Raw genomic sequence first — 16,973 nt, forward strand, 5'->3', positions numbered from 1 at the left:
GACAAGCACGCTGAAACTTTGGTTTGGATGCAAGGTGAGATATCAGCCCTCTTTGCCCTCTCCTGAGCCCATCTCTCTCTCTCCCTCCCCATCTCTCCCTGCTCCTCCATCCTCCCTTCCCACCTCTCTACCTTCCCCCAAGTCCATCTCTCCCTATCCTGCCCCATCCATCCCTCTCCCACCCCCTCCCATGAATTTGACATCTCTCCCTCCCTCCCTTCCATTCCCCATCTTCGTCTTTCATCTTCTCTCCACTCCCCCCTTCCATCCCTGATTCCAACATCTCTTCCTCTCTCCCTTCCCCCTCGCTCCCCAAGTCTGACATTTCTCCCCCTCCCTTCATTCTAGTACACCAAGCCCATCTCTCACACGCTCTCTACCCATTCTCCTCCACTCCCACCCAGTAGGCCAGAATCTCCCCTCTTCCTCCCTCAACATTCTTCCCCTGAGTCTAACTTTAATTTGTTTCAAAACTTGTCGAGAGGTTGCAGCGATTTACAGGTGCTGCCCTACTACCAGCTCAACACCCCCCCTCTCTCTCTCTACTGCAGCCCGCCCCAGCGGAAACAGGAAGTTACTCAGAGAGGGTGGGCCAGCCAGGGGGTGTAGCCAGACCTCAGAAGGGAGGGGGCCAGAGGCCACACATTTTAGTTGCCCTCCCCACCACCGCACTGCCTTGCTGCCCCCACCCACCATTGCCGCTGTTCCTGCTGCTGCTACTGCATGCACCTTGGCTGATGGGGATCCCCAACCCCCGCCAGCTGAAGCGCATTTTCCAGCACTGGTCTCTCTTCTCCTCACGTCAAGTCTGGCATTATTATTATTAATATTTATTTATTTAGATTTTGCTCACACCTTCTTCAGTAGCAGCTCAAGGTGAGTTACATTCAGGTACACTGGATATTTCTCTGTCCCAGGAGGGCTCACAATCTGAGGCAATGGAGGGTTAAGTGACTTGCCCAAGATCACAAGGAGCAGCAGCGGGATTTGAACTGGCCACCGCTGGATATCAAGACCAGTGCTCTAACCACTGGGCCACTCCTCCACCCCAAAGAATCTTGTTACTCTTTGGGGTTCTACATGGAATGTTGCTACACTTTGAAATTCTGCATGGAATCTTGTTATTCTTTAGAATTCTAGAATCTTTATTTAGATTTTGCTCACAACTTTTTCAGTAGTAGCTCAAGGTGAGTTACATTCAGGTACACTGGATATTTCTCTGTCCCAGGAGGGCTGAGGCAATGGAGGCAATGTACCTGAGGCAATGGAGGGTTAAGTGATGCCCAAGATCACAAGGAGCAGCAGTGGGATTTGAACTGGCCACCTCTGGATTGCAAGACCGGTGCTCTAGCCACTAGGCCGCTCCTCCACTCCAAGCTTGTTTTTATGAAATTACATAAGTACATAAGTAATGCCACACCGGGAAAAGACCAAAGGTCCATCGAGCCCAGCATCCTGTCCACGACAGTGGCCAATCCAGGCCAAGGGCACCTGGATCCAGGCCAAGGACTTGCCAGTGTGTGACGTGACTGCACAGAAAGGAGTGAGAAGAAGCAGGAGAGGTGGACAGGGTCCCTCCCAGACCCTGTATACTGGAGTATTTTGAGAGAGTGAGAAGGAGTGGGGATGTCGGAGGTCCCTATTGAGTAGAAGGCAGAACTTGTAAGGAAGAAAGAGATGAAGGAGGGTGCAGGATCCATCTGACGGAAGAAAGAAGAGGAGGGATGCAAGGCAACAAGAATGAAAACATACAACAAAGGACTTCAAATGACACCAGAATGGGTCTGAAACCTTTGGTTATTACTGTACTTTGTTCTTCTGGGGAGTGTCCAGTAAAGAGGTATTTTTATATAAACCTTTGCCATCTTCCATTGTCATATTTCCAGGTGTGGGCGGCTTGGGCCTGCCCACAGAATTTTAACCCAACTGCCTGGGACCCTGTGTTTCATGGGAAGTGAGTGGCAGAAGAGACTGTAGGGCATCTGGTCACAGATAAGCTACAAAGAGCTTTGTACCTGCTTCAAGGGTCACCCTCAACCCCACTAATTGGAGGACTGGCTACATCTGCAAAACCCTAGAAATTTCAAGAAATATAAAATTTTGCTTCCCAGAAACATCTTTTTTTTTTTTTTTTTTTACTTTATTTTTATTTGAACTTTTAACATTCTAACTTTTTTTCCACATATTTGTAACAGTTGTTTCATTTGTACAATAAGCTTAAGTTTGATCAGAAAGTTGACACATCTTTAAACCTGAAAACCATCTTTAGGTACCGAGGTAAATGTCACTGGAACACAAGATTATTTTGTTTATGTTAGACTTCCATTGTATAAAAATTAATCATATTCATTGTGAGTACCCTGAAAACCTGACAGATTGTAGAGTTGCCTGGATAGGTTTGGGACGCCCCAAGGTAGAGGTTCCCCGGCAAATCTGGTAATAAAAAAATAAAATAATAATTAAAAAAAAAAAAAAAAGCAAAACTTCGATCCACAAGCAAGTCCATAATCTGCAATTAAAGCAGACATGAGGAAAGCCACTGCTTGCCCTGGGATCAGTAGCATGGAATCTTGCTACTGTTTGGGATTCCGGAATCTTGCTACTGTTTGGGATTCCAGAATTTTGCTACTGTTTGGGATTCCAGAATTTTGCTACTGTTTGGGATTCCAGAATCTTGCTACTCTTTGGGATTCAGACAGGTACTTGTGACCTGGATCGGACACTGGTTGAAGCAGGATACTGGATTAGATGGAATCGATCTGAGCCAGAATGACTATTCTTATGTATGTTCATTCAAAACTCATTAAGATGCAATTAGCAGTTCTGCTGTGATTCTGTTATAGAATAATTAAGGATAATTTATATGAAATGCAACCTATGATCATCTGCTGTTTACATCTGGATGAAAGATACATTTTTGAATTTAAAGCGATCACTGCTTTCCACTTAAACCCATAGTACTTCACTCAGTCCAACGCCTTTCAGAGAAATGTTAAGTCATGTTCCCTCATCCCACCTACACATGCTAACAGTCCATGAACTACAAAGCCTGTGTCTGTTCACATCAAAATAAAGGCAGGAAGTCTTTTACTTACTGATTGTGGATATGAACATGATACAGAATCCTGCAAACAACGGGAGCTGGTATCCTATCCTGCAAAGGAAGAAGAGAAAAGAGGTATCACTGCTACTGAATGGCTTTTTCTTCCTAGTCCATTGTCTTTTGCATACTTCTGCGAAGTTTGCATTACTGTGGGGAACCAGCCCCTCTCAACATTATCAGTGTAGTATTCGCTCTTTTTGTAAACGCATGCCTTTTCGGGGTTATCAGTGCAGTACGTGCTGTTCACCACTTGTAGCAGCAGTGTGTACATGTGAGGAATGACTACCTACTCGCTCTGCTTGTAACTAAGAGCAGTTCCTCATACCTTATTCAACTGTACATATACCCTCCTGTTTACTAAGCTTCGCTAATGCCGACACAGCCCATTCACTTTGAGTGGGGGGCTGTGTCGGTGTTGCCATGTGGCTTAGTAAACAGGGGGGGGGGGGGGATAATTTGTCTTCACTTTAGCCACCCACTTACTTATTCCAATTAACTTTGTCTTACCCATCTTGTCAGTCTTTATGTCCCCACTGTACTTGTCCCCCTCTGCTGCCTGTTAAGATGTCTCATTGTGTTGCAATGACATTATGACCATTATATGTGGTTGGGAGGCAGGGATAGTGCTGGGCAGACTTATACGGTCTGTGCCAGAGCCGGTGGTGGGAGGAGGGGCTGGTGGTTGGGAGGTGGGGATAGTGCTGGGCAGACTTATACGGTACAAATCAAAGTAGGGTATACACAAAAAGTAGCACATATGAGTTTATCTTGTTGGGCAGACTGGATGGACCGTGCAGGTCTTTTTCTGCCGTCATCTACTATGTTACTATATCTGTGTAATTTAATTGTTCTAATGTGCTGTCTATTAAGGTGCACGCCGCTGGGTGGGGGGGGGGTGCCGCGTGCCTGCCGGCTCTTCGTTTTCATGCTCCCTCTGCCCCGGAACAGGTTACTTCCTGTTCCGGGGCAAAGGGAGCATGAAAACGAAGAGCCGACAGGTGCGCAGCACCCCCCCAGCGGCGTGCACCCGGGGTGGACTGCCCACACCGCCCCCCCCCCCCTTGGTACGCCACTGGTGTTATATAAATGTTCTACTATACTGTTTTAATATATACATTTCTGAAACTATATCATGTCATTGCTATTATTAAGATTTAATTTGCCTTTCTGTAAATTAGCCTCTTTTGGTCATTTTTCTGTTGTTGTGCTGTTAAACAGTGTAAGTTGTTTACATCAATAGATTTCAACCCAGTCCATAAAAGTGTTTCACTAACCCATCTGATGCTCATAGCTAACCCAGGGTTACACTTGTCAGGGCCGGTCTTAGCAAGTGCGGGGCCCTGTGCAGACCAATTTGGTGGGGCCCCATCCTAGCCTCACCCCCACCCTAGCCACCGCCCCGCCTTAGCCCTGCCCCTGCCCTAGCTCCACCCTATTGATAAGCAAAAATAATATAGATATAAGCAATAAAATAAAAATGAAATGAAAAGATATACAATAAAATAAAGTGATGTGTAAAATATAATGTACTGTTGCAGGAATTGAGATAGGAATTTGTGATACTTCAGGAGTCAGACAGCACACACCAGTATGAGAGAGAAATCTTCTTTATTTGCCAGCAAACAAAGCAAGACATCAGTTCTAGCTCTCTTCTCTTTCTCTCAGCTCTTTGTGTCTTTCTCTCAGCTCTCTGTGTCTTTCTCTCAGCTGCTTCTCTTCTTATGCTGTCTTCTCCTTCTTCTGTCTGTTCCTTCTGTCCTTCTCTTTCTTCTGAGCTCCTTCTGACGTAAACTGCTTCTGCTCCCACTTAAATAGGGTCCTAAGCCCTCCTCCTAGCCTAGCCCCCTTTACTCCCAATTGGTTAAGAAACTGATTGGCTACCTTGCCTCAACCAATCATTACTTTTGAAATATCAGTTACATAGGTTCCAGACATCCTAAACTGACCTGTGACCTGGGGCCCCTCAAGCCAGACATTTGGTCTCCAGAACTCTTACATTTCTCATTATGATTGATGTCTCATCTATGGCTTAGACTGGATTCCCTTAGAGACTAAGAGGCCCCATCTAACATTGGTTATTCTCATATTCCTAGTCTGGTTCATACTAACTGCTAACTAAACTCTGGCATTCATTAAAGAGGTCAAAAGCCAATCTTAATTAATAGCATACATATCAGGTTATTACTTCCAAGACCATTCCTGCATTTTACCTATAATTAATCAAAGAGAAGAGAGCTGACTAGTTCTGACCTTTTTCACCTCTCAGCTCCATACACAGAACTAGCTAAGACCATAGTTAATTCAAAACACATGTTGATCTCCTCACTGCAGCCTTAAACAGCAGACAAAGGATCATTTTAAAAGTAACACAGAGTTGAACAAACATCCTACACAGAATTATTAATTTACACAGAATACAACATATTCTAAAGTAAGCATTCTTATAAGACATATCCTAAATATAAACAGAACTTCTAAATACTAATCTATTGCCTCTCTCTAAATAGTATTTCAGCCTATTCTTAAACTACAATATGTCATATGTCTGGCTCGTGCCTGCTTACAAAACTATTCAGTAAGCCTAATAATTTACAGATGTGCCAGCTAGCATTGGCAATTCACAAGGGACAGAGTTTCATTTCTCACTGACCTTTCCTAACCTTAGCTCGGCCAAACTAGACTCTAATTAATTCCAGCCTGCATTCCTTCACTACTTTGCTGGCAGAGTGAAAAGAATTCAAACTTCAAGCTTTTAATATCATTTCTTATATATATATAATTATTTCTCAGAGTTAACACTTTCTTTGCCCATGGCTGCCTCATTCCCCCCTTTGAGACTAAAATCAGCTTATGCAGAGATAAGTCTCACAACTCAAACTCTGGAGATTATAGTGATCCTAATTAGGAATAGACTTGTGAATCACCATTACCCTACTTGTTAAGGTCCGACGGCATACTGCCGAAGCACATGAGGCCAAGAAACAAAACAAAAACCCTGCTAAAACTAAGACTATTAGGGAAATGAACAAGGGACGTATCCAGGAGGTCAATGACCACCACCAGGAGGTAAGATCTAATCCTCCTCGGTAATCCTCCACATTAAGGCTAGCCAACTGTAGGACTTTATCCATAGCATGCCTAACTACATGCGTCCTATTTATGACAATAGTACAGCACTCTGAAGAATTTAGCACTGTGCAGAGACCACCCTGGGCTGCAAAGAGATAGTCAAGGCCCATACGATTATACCTAGAAACTATACTTAATTCATTAATTTGATCCTGCAATGCATTGACTACCACGTTCAGCTCATGAACTAAAACATGGAGTAGAGATTGAAGTCTCCGGGTAGCCATACCTAGTTCAGTAATACCCGCTACCGGGCCCCCAATTGGAATCCAGGCCGTGGCAGAAAGGGCTACAAGTCTCTTTTTAGTCAGAGGATAAGTAGAATTAATATACTGGAGGGCTAATTCAATCGCCTCATCCTCTGTGGCAACGGAGGAAGGTAAGGACAAAGCCTCTCGCTTAGAGCGGTGCGGGGATAGCGGCTTAAGAGGAATAACTTTAGGAAAATAATTCAAGGTTACCAATACACAAAAATCATATGTGGAGGGAAGAATCATGTGGAGGACATTATCACAAAGCCAGTAATGACCAAGGAGAGGGTGAGGAAAGTTCCCAATAAATGTTGGCTCAGGCTGGACAGGGTACTTAGGGTGCCCATAATGCGAGCCCCTATCCCAGGGGGAACGAAGACGAAATGGAGACTTTGCACACCATAGGCGCCAATCCCCAATTGTGACAGGCTGCTCATTTGTTAGTAACTCTTCATACCCCGGGGACTTATGAAAGTAGAAAATAAGCTTGGACACTATAGTCTTCTCAGTGGTACGCTTAGGAGCCAGATAATCACCTGGGTCATAATCTACAGGTATGGTAGCAGGGCACATAGGAGTACCTGGAGAAACTACCCACACAGATTCTCCTTTTTCTGGGAGAACATTAGTATAGTTACAGGGAATGGGAAGAACAGTTGAGATGCTTCTTGTTAAACAAAACACTCCAGAAGCTGGATAGGGAGACGTAAAAACTGGCCTTAGAGAAGAGTCAGAGGGGGAAGTAGCATTATAAAAGGACCACCAAGTATAATCCTGGCTCCAAGGACCTGAACTCGAAAAGTAGGGAGGTATAAGAGCTGGGAGTTGCACAGGAACAGGAACAGCTGGGACATCTGTAGTATAAGGAGAAAATCGGGAACACACAATACAAGGGGAAGTAATCTTTGCTTGGCTAATTAGTTCCTGGACTGAGTGTAACCAAAGGTTGGAGCGAGTTGGGGTATTAGGAACAAGGAGGCAAGGAGTAGAAAACAACAAAAGCATCCAAACTACTAACATTTTCTTTCTTCCTAATCTAAAACAAATACAGCAAACTAATTAAGCAGTAATATTTCAACAGTCTGTGCTAATCACAGATTACTCTCATATAATGTTCTCAGTCTTTGAGTTCTTATACCAGTTGGGATAGACCCTCAACTGACAAGGATCAAGCTCTCAAATTCCAAGAAAGCCAGAATCAGGGCAAGAAAGAGTCTCAGTGTGAAGCCGAAGTTCAGCCGCTCCTGCAGTATGCAGTTGACCCTTCTTTTCAGCTAGTAGATTCTTTGGTTCGGGTCAGGCGCAACTTCAATGGCTCCGCTGGATCACTTTCTGCTCTCCACTGTTTAGGCTCCGTCTGATCCGTGCTGGGCTCAGTCTGGTCAGCAGACTTAATTCGAGACCAATGGACCCATGGAGTTATCCCTGCGACCTTCACAGCTGCAGGGGTAGAAAGCAAAACAGTAAAAGGTCCTTTCCACCGGGGCCCCAAAGGCTGAAGCTTCCAGTCTTTCACCCAAACTCTATCCCCTGGCAGGAAGGAATGTACCTGAGCCTGGAAGGGGACAGGGTTTATTTCTCTCACATAAGACTGAAGCTCAGAAATTATCTTTCCCAAGAGGGCTACCTGCTCCTGCACCTGGGTAGACCCTAAAATCCCTATGTCTCCCTTAATTCCCTGTAAAATGGCTGGGGGCTTCCCATACACAATTTCAAAGGGAGAAAGGGCTGTTCCTTTAGTTGGGGTGCATCGGAGGCGAAAGAGGGCTAGTGGCAATGCCTGTGGCCATTTCAATTGGGTTTCCTGACAAATCTTTGCTAGGCTATTTTTCAAGGTTCTGTTTGCTCGCTCAACCTGCCCTGAACTCTGGGGACGATAGGCACAATGCAATTTCCAGGTAATGCGCAATGCGCGGGACAGGGCCTGAAGTGTAGCTTCAACAAAGGCGGGACCATTATCTGAACCTATGGCAAGGGGCAGTCCATACCTGGGGATGACATCCCTAAGGAGGGCTCGAGCTACTTCTGTGGCTTTCTCAGTGACTGTAGGATATGCTTCCACCCACCCAGAAAAGGTACAGACCATGACTAAGAGGTATCGGAACCTACCGCTCCTGGGCATTTCTGTGAAGTCTATAACTAGGGACTCAAAGGGTGTTAGTCCTCTAGACTGAACTCCTGGTGGAATACGGGGTCCCTGACGAGCATTATTCTGGGCACAGAGAGTACATCGGGCAGAGGCAGTGGCAACCAGACTATCCAATCCTTCCAGCACCACTACTCGACTGAGTAGACGGGCTAGTGCTGTTTTCCCTAAGTGTGATAGGTCATGAGCTTGAGACACTACAGGCCAAGCTAGGTGGCGTGGCACCAGAACTCTGGTATCAGGGAGATGTAACCAGCCATCAGGTCTCCTTACTGCACCTTCTTCTTGAGCCCATTTCTCTTCCATTTGGGTATACATAGGTGTCCATTCTTGCAATCGGATTTGGAACAGGGGGGTCACAGTACTTGCTGGGGGTCCTCGAGCAGCTTCCTTGGCCACCCGATCAGCATGGCGATTCCCTCGGGCCACTGGAGTATCTATTCTTTGGTGTCCCCTGCAATGAATAACAGCTACCTTCTTAGGGGCCCACACAGCCTCTAGCAGCTGAAGTATTTCAGGTCCATACTTAACAGGTTGGCCTGCAGCATTTATGAGTCCCTTTTCCTTATACAAAGCTCCATGAGCATGTAGAGTTGTGAAGGCATACTTGGAATCAGTATAAATGTTAGTCACCAGTCCTGCTGCTAGCTCCAGAGCTCGTATGAGGGCCACAAGTTCTGCTTTCTGAGCTGAAGTTCCTTGGGGCAGGGCTCTTGCTTCTATCACCTTGTCCTCTGTCACCACAGCATAGCCTGCCAATCGCTTGGAGTTCTCCACATAACTGCTTCCATCTGTGAAATAAATTACATCTGGGTCCCTCCATGGAACATCTTTAAGATCTGGTCGACTGGAGTACACTTCATCCATGGTTTGGATACAGTCATGATCCGGTGGTCCCTCAGATGCTGGCAAAAGAGTGGCGGGATTGAATGTAGCCACTGTTTCCAGGTGTATCCGTGGATTCTCACACAAGCTAGCTTGGTACTTAACCATGCGGTTATTTGTAAACCAGTGATTGCCCTTATACTCCATGAGGGTAAGAACTGCATGGGGGACTTTAACAACCAGTTCTTGCCCCAAAGTCAACTTATCAGCTTCCTGGACCAGTAAGGCTGTTGCTGCAATGGCCCTCATACAGGCTGGCCATCCTTTAGCCACTCCATCCAGCTGTTTAGACAGGTATGCAACAGGCCTCTGCCAGGATCCCATCATCTGGGTCAGCACACCCAGAGCAACCCCCTGTCGCTCATGGACATACAGTGAGAAAGGTTTCTCCACATCAGGAAGGCCTAACGCAGGGGCTTGGAGTAGGGCTTTCTTTATGGCAATGAAGGATTGTTGAGCAGTAGGTCCCCATTCAAATGGTTCCTTTTCACCCCCCTTTGTGGCTTGGTAAAGGGGTTTCGCCATCAATGCAAAATTTGGAATCCAAATTCTGCAAAATCCAGCTGCTCCCAGAAATTCCCTAACTTCTCTTCTGGACTTGGGTTGGGGAATTGCAGCTACCGCTTGCTTCCTACTAGCATCCAGTCTCCGACTTCCCTGGGAAATGCAAAAACCCAGATACTTCACTTCTGACTGACAGAGTTGGGCCTTTGAGCGTGAGACCTTATAGCCTGCATCCAAGAGTAGCTCCAGCAATTCTCTGGTAGCCTCAAAACACTCTTCCTGGGTCACTGCTGCAATCAGGAGGTCATCTACATACTGGAGTAAAACTCGCCTGGAAGGCTCAGATTTAAAAGTCTTAAGGTCTTGTCCTAGGGCAGTCCCAAAAATAGTGGGGGAATTCTTGAACCCCTGTGGCAGGCGGGTCCATGTATACTGAAGCTTCCTTCCTGTTACTGGGTTTTCCCATTGAAAGGCAAAAAGCAATTGACTGGCTGGGGCCACCCGAATACAAAAGAAGGCATCTTTTAGATCTAGTGTTGTGAAATGGGTAGCTCCAGAAGGTATCAATCCTAACAGGACATATGGATTAGGCACTACAGGATGTAATGAGATAGTGGATTTGTTGACCACTCGTAAGTCTTGGACTGGCCGGTAGTCCTCAGTCCCTGGCTTCTGAACTGGCAATAGTGGCGTATTCCATGGAGACTGGCAAGGACGAATAATTCCATGGGATAACAGACGATTCAAATGTGCTTGAATCCCTTCCAGAGCCTTTCTGGGAATTGGGTATTGGCGAAGATGGATTGGCCGGGCACTTGGAAGTAAGTCTACATGTACAGGAGGAATATTTCGGGCCAACCCTGGGGGATTATCTTCTGCCCATACCCCACTGACCTGAAAGCTGTCTGCCAGGGGTAGGTCAACTTGGCCATGTGACTGATGCAGCCGCCATTCTTCTTCAAGAGGGCAACAGAAACTCAATATACCCTTAGGGCTGGATGTCGGGGGCCGAAAGGAGACTGAAGTCTGGCCATCAGAGTCAAAAGAAATTTGGGCCCTAAGCTTGGACAGCAGGTCTCGACCTAACAAAGGGATTGGACAGTCTGGCATATACAAGAATTCATGAGTGACTATGTGTGAGCCTAATTGGCATCTACGGGTTGTCAGAAAGGGCCTCCGGTTCTGCACCCCCGTGGCTCCCACCACTCGGACAGTTTTTCCAGACACAGGCGCTAATCGCTCTGTCACAACAGAATGTTCAGCTCCTGTATCAATCATGAATGGAATTGAGCGGCTCCCTATAGTTAGCTTGACCATAGGTTCCTGGGAGCCCAGTTTGTAGGAACCCGGTCTGTCCTATTCGTCCCATTCTGCCATCTCGGCTATCCCGATGATGTCAGATTCAGGAGGCTCATATCTTCCCTCTCGAACTCGGCCTCGGCTTCCTCGATCTCCTGGTCCCCTTCTCAGTCCCTGGCGCCTCTGGGGGCATTCATCTTTCCAGTGCCCTCTTTCCTTACAATAGGCACACTGATCCCTCTCCAATCTTGGTCTGGGATTCTCCCCCCTTGGCCGGGATTGATTGAAGGAATCTCGGGGCCTGGCTGGTGGTCCGGGGTCCCACTTTGGCTTCCCATTAGCTAGAAGTCGACCTCGGTTAAGGGTGGAATTAGTAATGGCTGCCGCTAAAAGGTCGGCCTTCTTCTGCATCTTCCGGTCAGCCTCTCGGCGCACCTCCTGATCTCTATTAATGAAAACCTTGGTTGCGATCTCAATTAGCTGGGTGGTATTCATCCCTGCGAATCCCTCCTGACGCTGCAACTTCTTCCGGATATCTGGCATACTCTGGGCCACCAATGCGCTATTCACCATTCTCTGGTTTTCTTGGGCTTCAGGGTCAAATGGGGTGTATGTTCTGTAGGCTTCAATTAGTCGCTCTAAAAAGGCCCCAGGGGATTCAGTTGCCCCTTGGAGAATTTCAGAGACCTTTGCCAGATTAATGGGCCTCTTTATGCCTTTCCTCATACCTTCCAGTAAGTCCCGGCAATAGCCAGACAACAGTTCATAGTGCTGCCCATCATTTGGATCCCAAGCTGGAGCTGCGCGAGGAAACCGAGCTCTAACCCATCCCTCTGGATCCTGTGTCCCGTCGGGAACACGCTCTCGCGTGATGGCCTCAGCATTTTGCAAAATCTTCCGCCTCTCCTCAGTTGTGAAGAGGGTCAGGAGAAGTTGTTGACAATCAGTCCAGGTTGGGTTATGGGTGGCCATAATGCTAGTCACTAGGTCCACCACTGCCTGAGGCTTTTCAGTATAAGAGGGGTAATGCGTCTTCCAATTCAGGAGATCAGTGGTTGTGAAGGGTACATACTGATAGGCCTGTGCCTGTATAACCTGACCCTGATTATTAGGATCCGGTCGAGTGGTAGTTACCTGTCGGAGTGGCAGAACCCTCGAGGAGGTGGGAATGGAACCTGAGGTAGAGCTAGGAGCTACCCTCCTATCATGCTCAAAGGTAATTGCAGCGGGTCTAACCCATTCAGTGGAGGTGTGTTGAACCCCTGAGGGATGGGGAGGGGTACTCATAGACTGAGAGGTGGTCACAGGTGAGTCAGTCCATTGAAAGGGATGCCGGGCCCCTAATGAGTGGGTAGGGGTACTAGAGGGAGAGGCTGGGCTGTCAGGAGTTGAGGAGTCAGGGAGTGGAGCCCAAAGTGGGTCTACAGAGGTTAACAGGGGAGGATGTGGCACAGAAGGGTAGAGGCCAGGTGAAAAGTCCAACCTAGGGTGTGGCAGGTTTGGCACAGGAGGGGAAGAACTATCCGGAGAAGCCTGTGCTGGAGAGGCTTGGGCTGGGCGGCGTGGATCTCTGGGGGTGGCACGGAACCCCAACAATGGGCCATAAGGTGGTGGCTCAAGGTCTGAGGGGTCATCAGAGAGTATGGGTTTCTCGGACAGGGTAGGGGCGGAAGCCACCGATTGGGTGGTAAGCTTCCTGGGGCTCTTTCCCTCTTCTAGTTTAGATTTTCTAATCTTTCTTTGAACACGACCTAACATGAATTTTACTGGGGATCCCATATAAGTTTTCAACCACGAGGGAGGGTCAGTCACAAGGCTGTCCCAGGAATCTATATAAGGGAGTTGTTCAGAATATTCTGGTTCTCCTACAACTATGCTGTATACCTTCCGGATTACTTCAATATCTAAGCTGCCACTAGGGGGCCACCCCACTCCCATAGATGGCCACTCAACTTCACACAAGGTTCTTAAAGTACCTGAGCTTAAAGTCTGTCCATAGTCATTAATTAAAAAACCTTTCTTGAAATTTCTAAGCATACAATCTAGGGGGGTAACAATTTGTCTAGATGATGTCCCACCCATAATGCTTACAGTTACAACACACAAAAGGGAGGGAATTTTTGAAAGTGCAGTAAGGGGTCCGCACTCTCGAGACACTAGGTAGACAGACAACAATCGCTTCCTTCCGTTGCTGACCAATTGAACTCGCGTTAATTGGAAATGCAGCTATAAGAAGTCCGCACTCATTTAATCATTCACTCATCACACATTCCATACAGAAAATCCCACCCAACAATTTCAGATTTCTCAAATACAGATAAGCTCAAGCGTTTTCGCTTCTAGTCCCCGCGACTAGAAGGTACTAGGGCCTTTGCTGAGAATTGATCAGATTCTCCTTCCTCAATTTTCTTGAGGGGCTGGTTTACAATTTCCTAGCTAGGATTACAATACAAAATACAGAATACAAAATACATACCCGGCGAATGTTCTCCAGTCAGTTGGGTGCTGGGATTAATGCAGGATTCATGATCCCACCGCTGCCACCAAGAATTGTTGCAGGAATTGAGATAGGAATTTGTGATACTTCAGGAGTCAGACAGCACACACCAGTATGAGAGAGAAATCTTCTTTATTTGCCAGCAAACAAAGCAAGACATCAGTTCTAGCTCTCTTCTCTTTCTCTCAGCTCTTTGTGTCTTTCTCTCAGCTCTCTGTGTCTTTCTCTCAGCTGCTTCTCTTCTTATGCTGTCTTCTCCTTCTTCTGTCTGTTCCTTCTGTCCTTCTCTTTCTTCTGAGCTCCTTCTGACGTAAACTGCTTCTGCTCCCACTTAAATAGGGTCCTAAGCCCTCCTCCTAGCCTAGCCCCCTTTACTCCCAATTGGTTAAGAAACTGATTGGCTACCTTGCCTCAACCAATCATTACTTTTGAAATATCAGTTACATAGGTTCCAGACATCCTAAACTGACCTGTGACCTGGGGCCCCTCAAGCCAGACATTTGGTCTCCAGAACTCTTACATTTCTCATTATGATTGATGTCTCATCTATGGCTTAGACTGGATTCCCTTAGAGACTAAGAGGCCCCATCTAACATTGGTTATTCTCATATTCCTAGTCTGGTTCATACTAACTGCTAACTAAACTCTGGCATTCATTAAAGAGGTCAAAAGCCAATCTTAATTAATAGCATACATATCAGGTTATTACTTCCAAGACCATTCCTGCATTTTACCTATAATTAATCAAAGAGAAGAGAGCTGACTAGTTCTGACCTTTTTCACCTCTCAGCTCCATACACAGAACTAGCTAAGACCATAGTTAATTCAAAACACATGTTGATCTCCTCACTGCAGCCTTAAACAGCAGACAAAGGATCATTTTAAAAGTAACACAGAGTTGAACAAACATTCTACACAGAATTATTAATTTACACAGAATACAACATATTCTAAAGTAAGCATTCTTATAAGACATATCCTAAATATAAACAGAACTTCTAAATACTAATCTATTGCCTCTCTCTAAATAGTATTTCAGCCTATTCTTAAACTACAATATGTCATATGTCTGGCTCGTGCCTGCTTACAAAACTATTCAGTAAGCCTAATAATTTACAGATGTGCCAGCTAGCATTGGCAATTCACAAGGGACAGAGTTTCATTTCTCACTGACCTTTCCTAACCTTAGCTCGGCCAAACTAGACTCTAATTAATTCCAGCCTGCATTCCTTCACTACTTTGCTGGCAGAGTGAAAAGAATTCAAACTTCAAGCTTTTAATATCATTTCTTATATATATATAATTATTTCTCAGAGTTAACACTTTCTTTGCCCATGGCTGCCTCAGTACAATATAAAAACATATAGCCCACAAAGGTATTAAAGTTGTTTTAAAATATATACCACAACTCTCTGACTCAAGAAGACTCCGATTCTGTCTGTCACTCTGTCTCTGACTGACTGCGGCTGGAAGCTCAAGCTGGAACTGGAACTCTCTCTGCCCATCCCGTGCGGCCCGCCCAAGAAAAAAACAAATGATATCACCAACTACCACCCAGTAGCATCTATCCCATTAGTAGTCAAACTCGTGGAAGGACTGGTGACCAAACAACTCAATGACTACATAAACAAATTCAACATACTACATGAGTCACAATCAGGATTCCGACCCCAACACAGCACCGAAACAGTACTATTCACTCTCCTATCCAAATTCAAGCAGGAGATAGCCATAGGCAAAAGCATTCTCCTCCTTCAATTTGAAATGTCCAGTGCGTTCGACATGGTTAACCATAACATATTGTTAAGACTCCTGGATTATTTTGGAATTGGTGGTAACACTCTCAATTGGATTAAGGGCTTTCTAACCACCAGAACATACTAAGTGAAATCAAGCTATAACATATCGTCACCCTGGAAACCAGACTGCGGAGTACCGCAAAGATCACCACTATCACTGATCCTTTTCAACCTCATGATGGTCCCACTAGCCAATGCCTTATCCACACAAGGCCTTAATCCATTCATTTACGCTGATGATGTCACACTATACATCCCCTACAAGCATGATTTAACAGAAATCACCAATAAAATCAAGCTCAGCTTAGACATCATGAACTCATGGGCAAACGCATTCCAATTAAAACTCAATACAGAAAAAACACACTGTCTCATCATCTCATCCCAATACAACACATACAAACCCACAAACATTAACACCCCAGGATACACCCTCCCTATTTCAGACAGCCTGAAAATTCTCGGAGTAACAATCGACCGAAACCTCCAACTAGAGTCCCAAGCTAAAATCACCATAAAGAAAATGTTTCTGTCAATGTGGAAACTAAAACGTGTGAAACCATTCTTCCCAATATTTCGCAACCTGGTACAGTCAATGGTACTAAGCCATGCAGACTATTGTAACGGAATCTATGCGGGTTGCAAAGAACAAATCATAAAGAAACTTCAAACCACCCAAAACACAGCAGCAAGGCATATTTGGAAAAACACGTTTTGACAGCGCCAAACCACTCCGAGAAAAATTGCACTGGCTTCCAATTAAGGAACGCATCGTTTTCAAAATCTGCATGACAGAGCATAAAATCATCTACGGCGAGGCACCGGGATACATGACAGACCTCATCGACCTACCACTCAGAAACACTATAAAATCAGCACGATCATACCTAAAACCTCCACTACCCAAGCAGCAAAGGACTCAAATACAAATCCACTTATGCATCCAGCTTTTCCTACCTGAGCGCACAACTGTGGAATGCACTACCAAAAGCAGTAAAAATCACACTCGACCACTTGAATTTCCAGAAAGTACTAAAAACAGAACTGTTCAGAAGGGCATACCCCACTGACCCAACATAAAAAACCTGGACATTTGCAACACAACGTAACCAAAGAACGTAACGGACATATACTTCCTTTCCCTAACGATGTTCTCCCCAACTGTCTTTACCATACAATCTCACTGTACCATAATATCACCTTGATATTACTCACACCTTGTATTTGTGCACAGCGGAATCGGTCAGCGCCAATTACGGTACCATGTAAGCCACATTGAATCTGCAAAGATGTGGGAAAATGTGGGATACAAATGCAACAAATAATAATAATACTGGGTATCCTGAAAATCTGACTGGCT

General features: G+C 45.6%; 1 protein-coding gene across 1 annotated transcript in view; it reads right to left on the bottom strand.

Annotated features, from left to right (window-relative positions):
- The window catches only part of SLC18A2 (solute carrier family 18 member A2), a 138,165-nt gene that overhangs the window by 94,450 nt on the left and 26,742 nt on the right, over positions 1–16,973 (bottom strand). The window contains exon 4 of the mRNA XM_030204747.1: positions 3,096–3,154. Within this exon, the coding sequence (XP_030060607.1) occupies positions 3,096–3,154 (59 nt within the window). The remainder of the gene's footprint in view (positions 1–3,095; positions 3,155–16,973) is intronic.

Source organism: Microcaecilia unicolor, chromosome 5 (genome assembly GCF_901765095.1).
Source record: "Microcaecilia unicolor chromosome 5, aMicUni1.1, whole genome shotgun sequence".
In the NCBI taxonomy this organism is placed as follows: domain Eukaryota; kingdom Metazoa; phylum Chordata; class Amphibia; order Gymnophiona; family Siphonopidae; genus Microcaecilia; species Microcaecilia unicolor.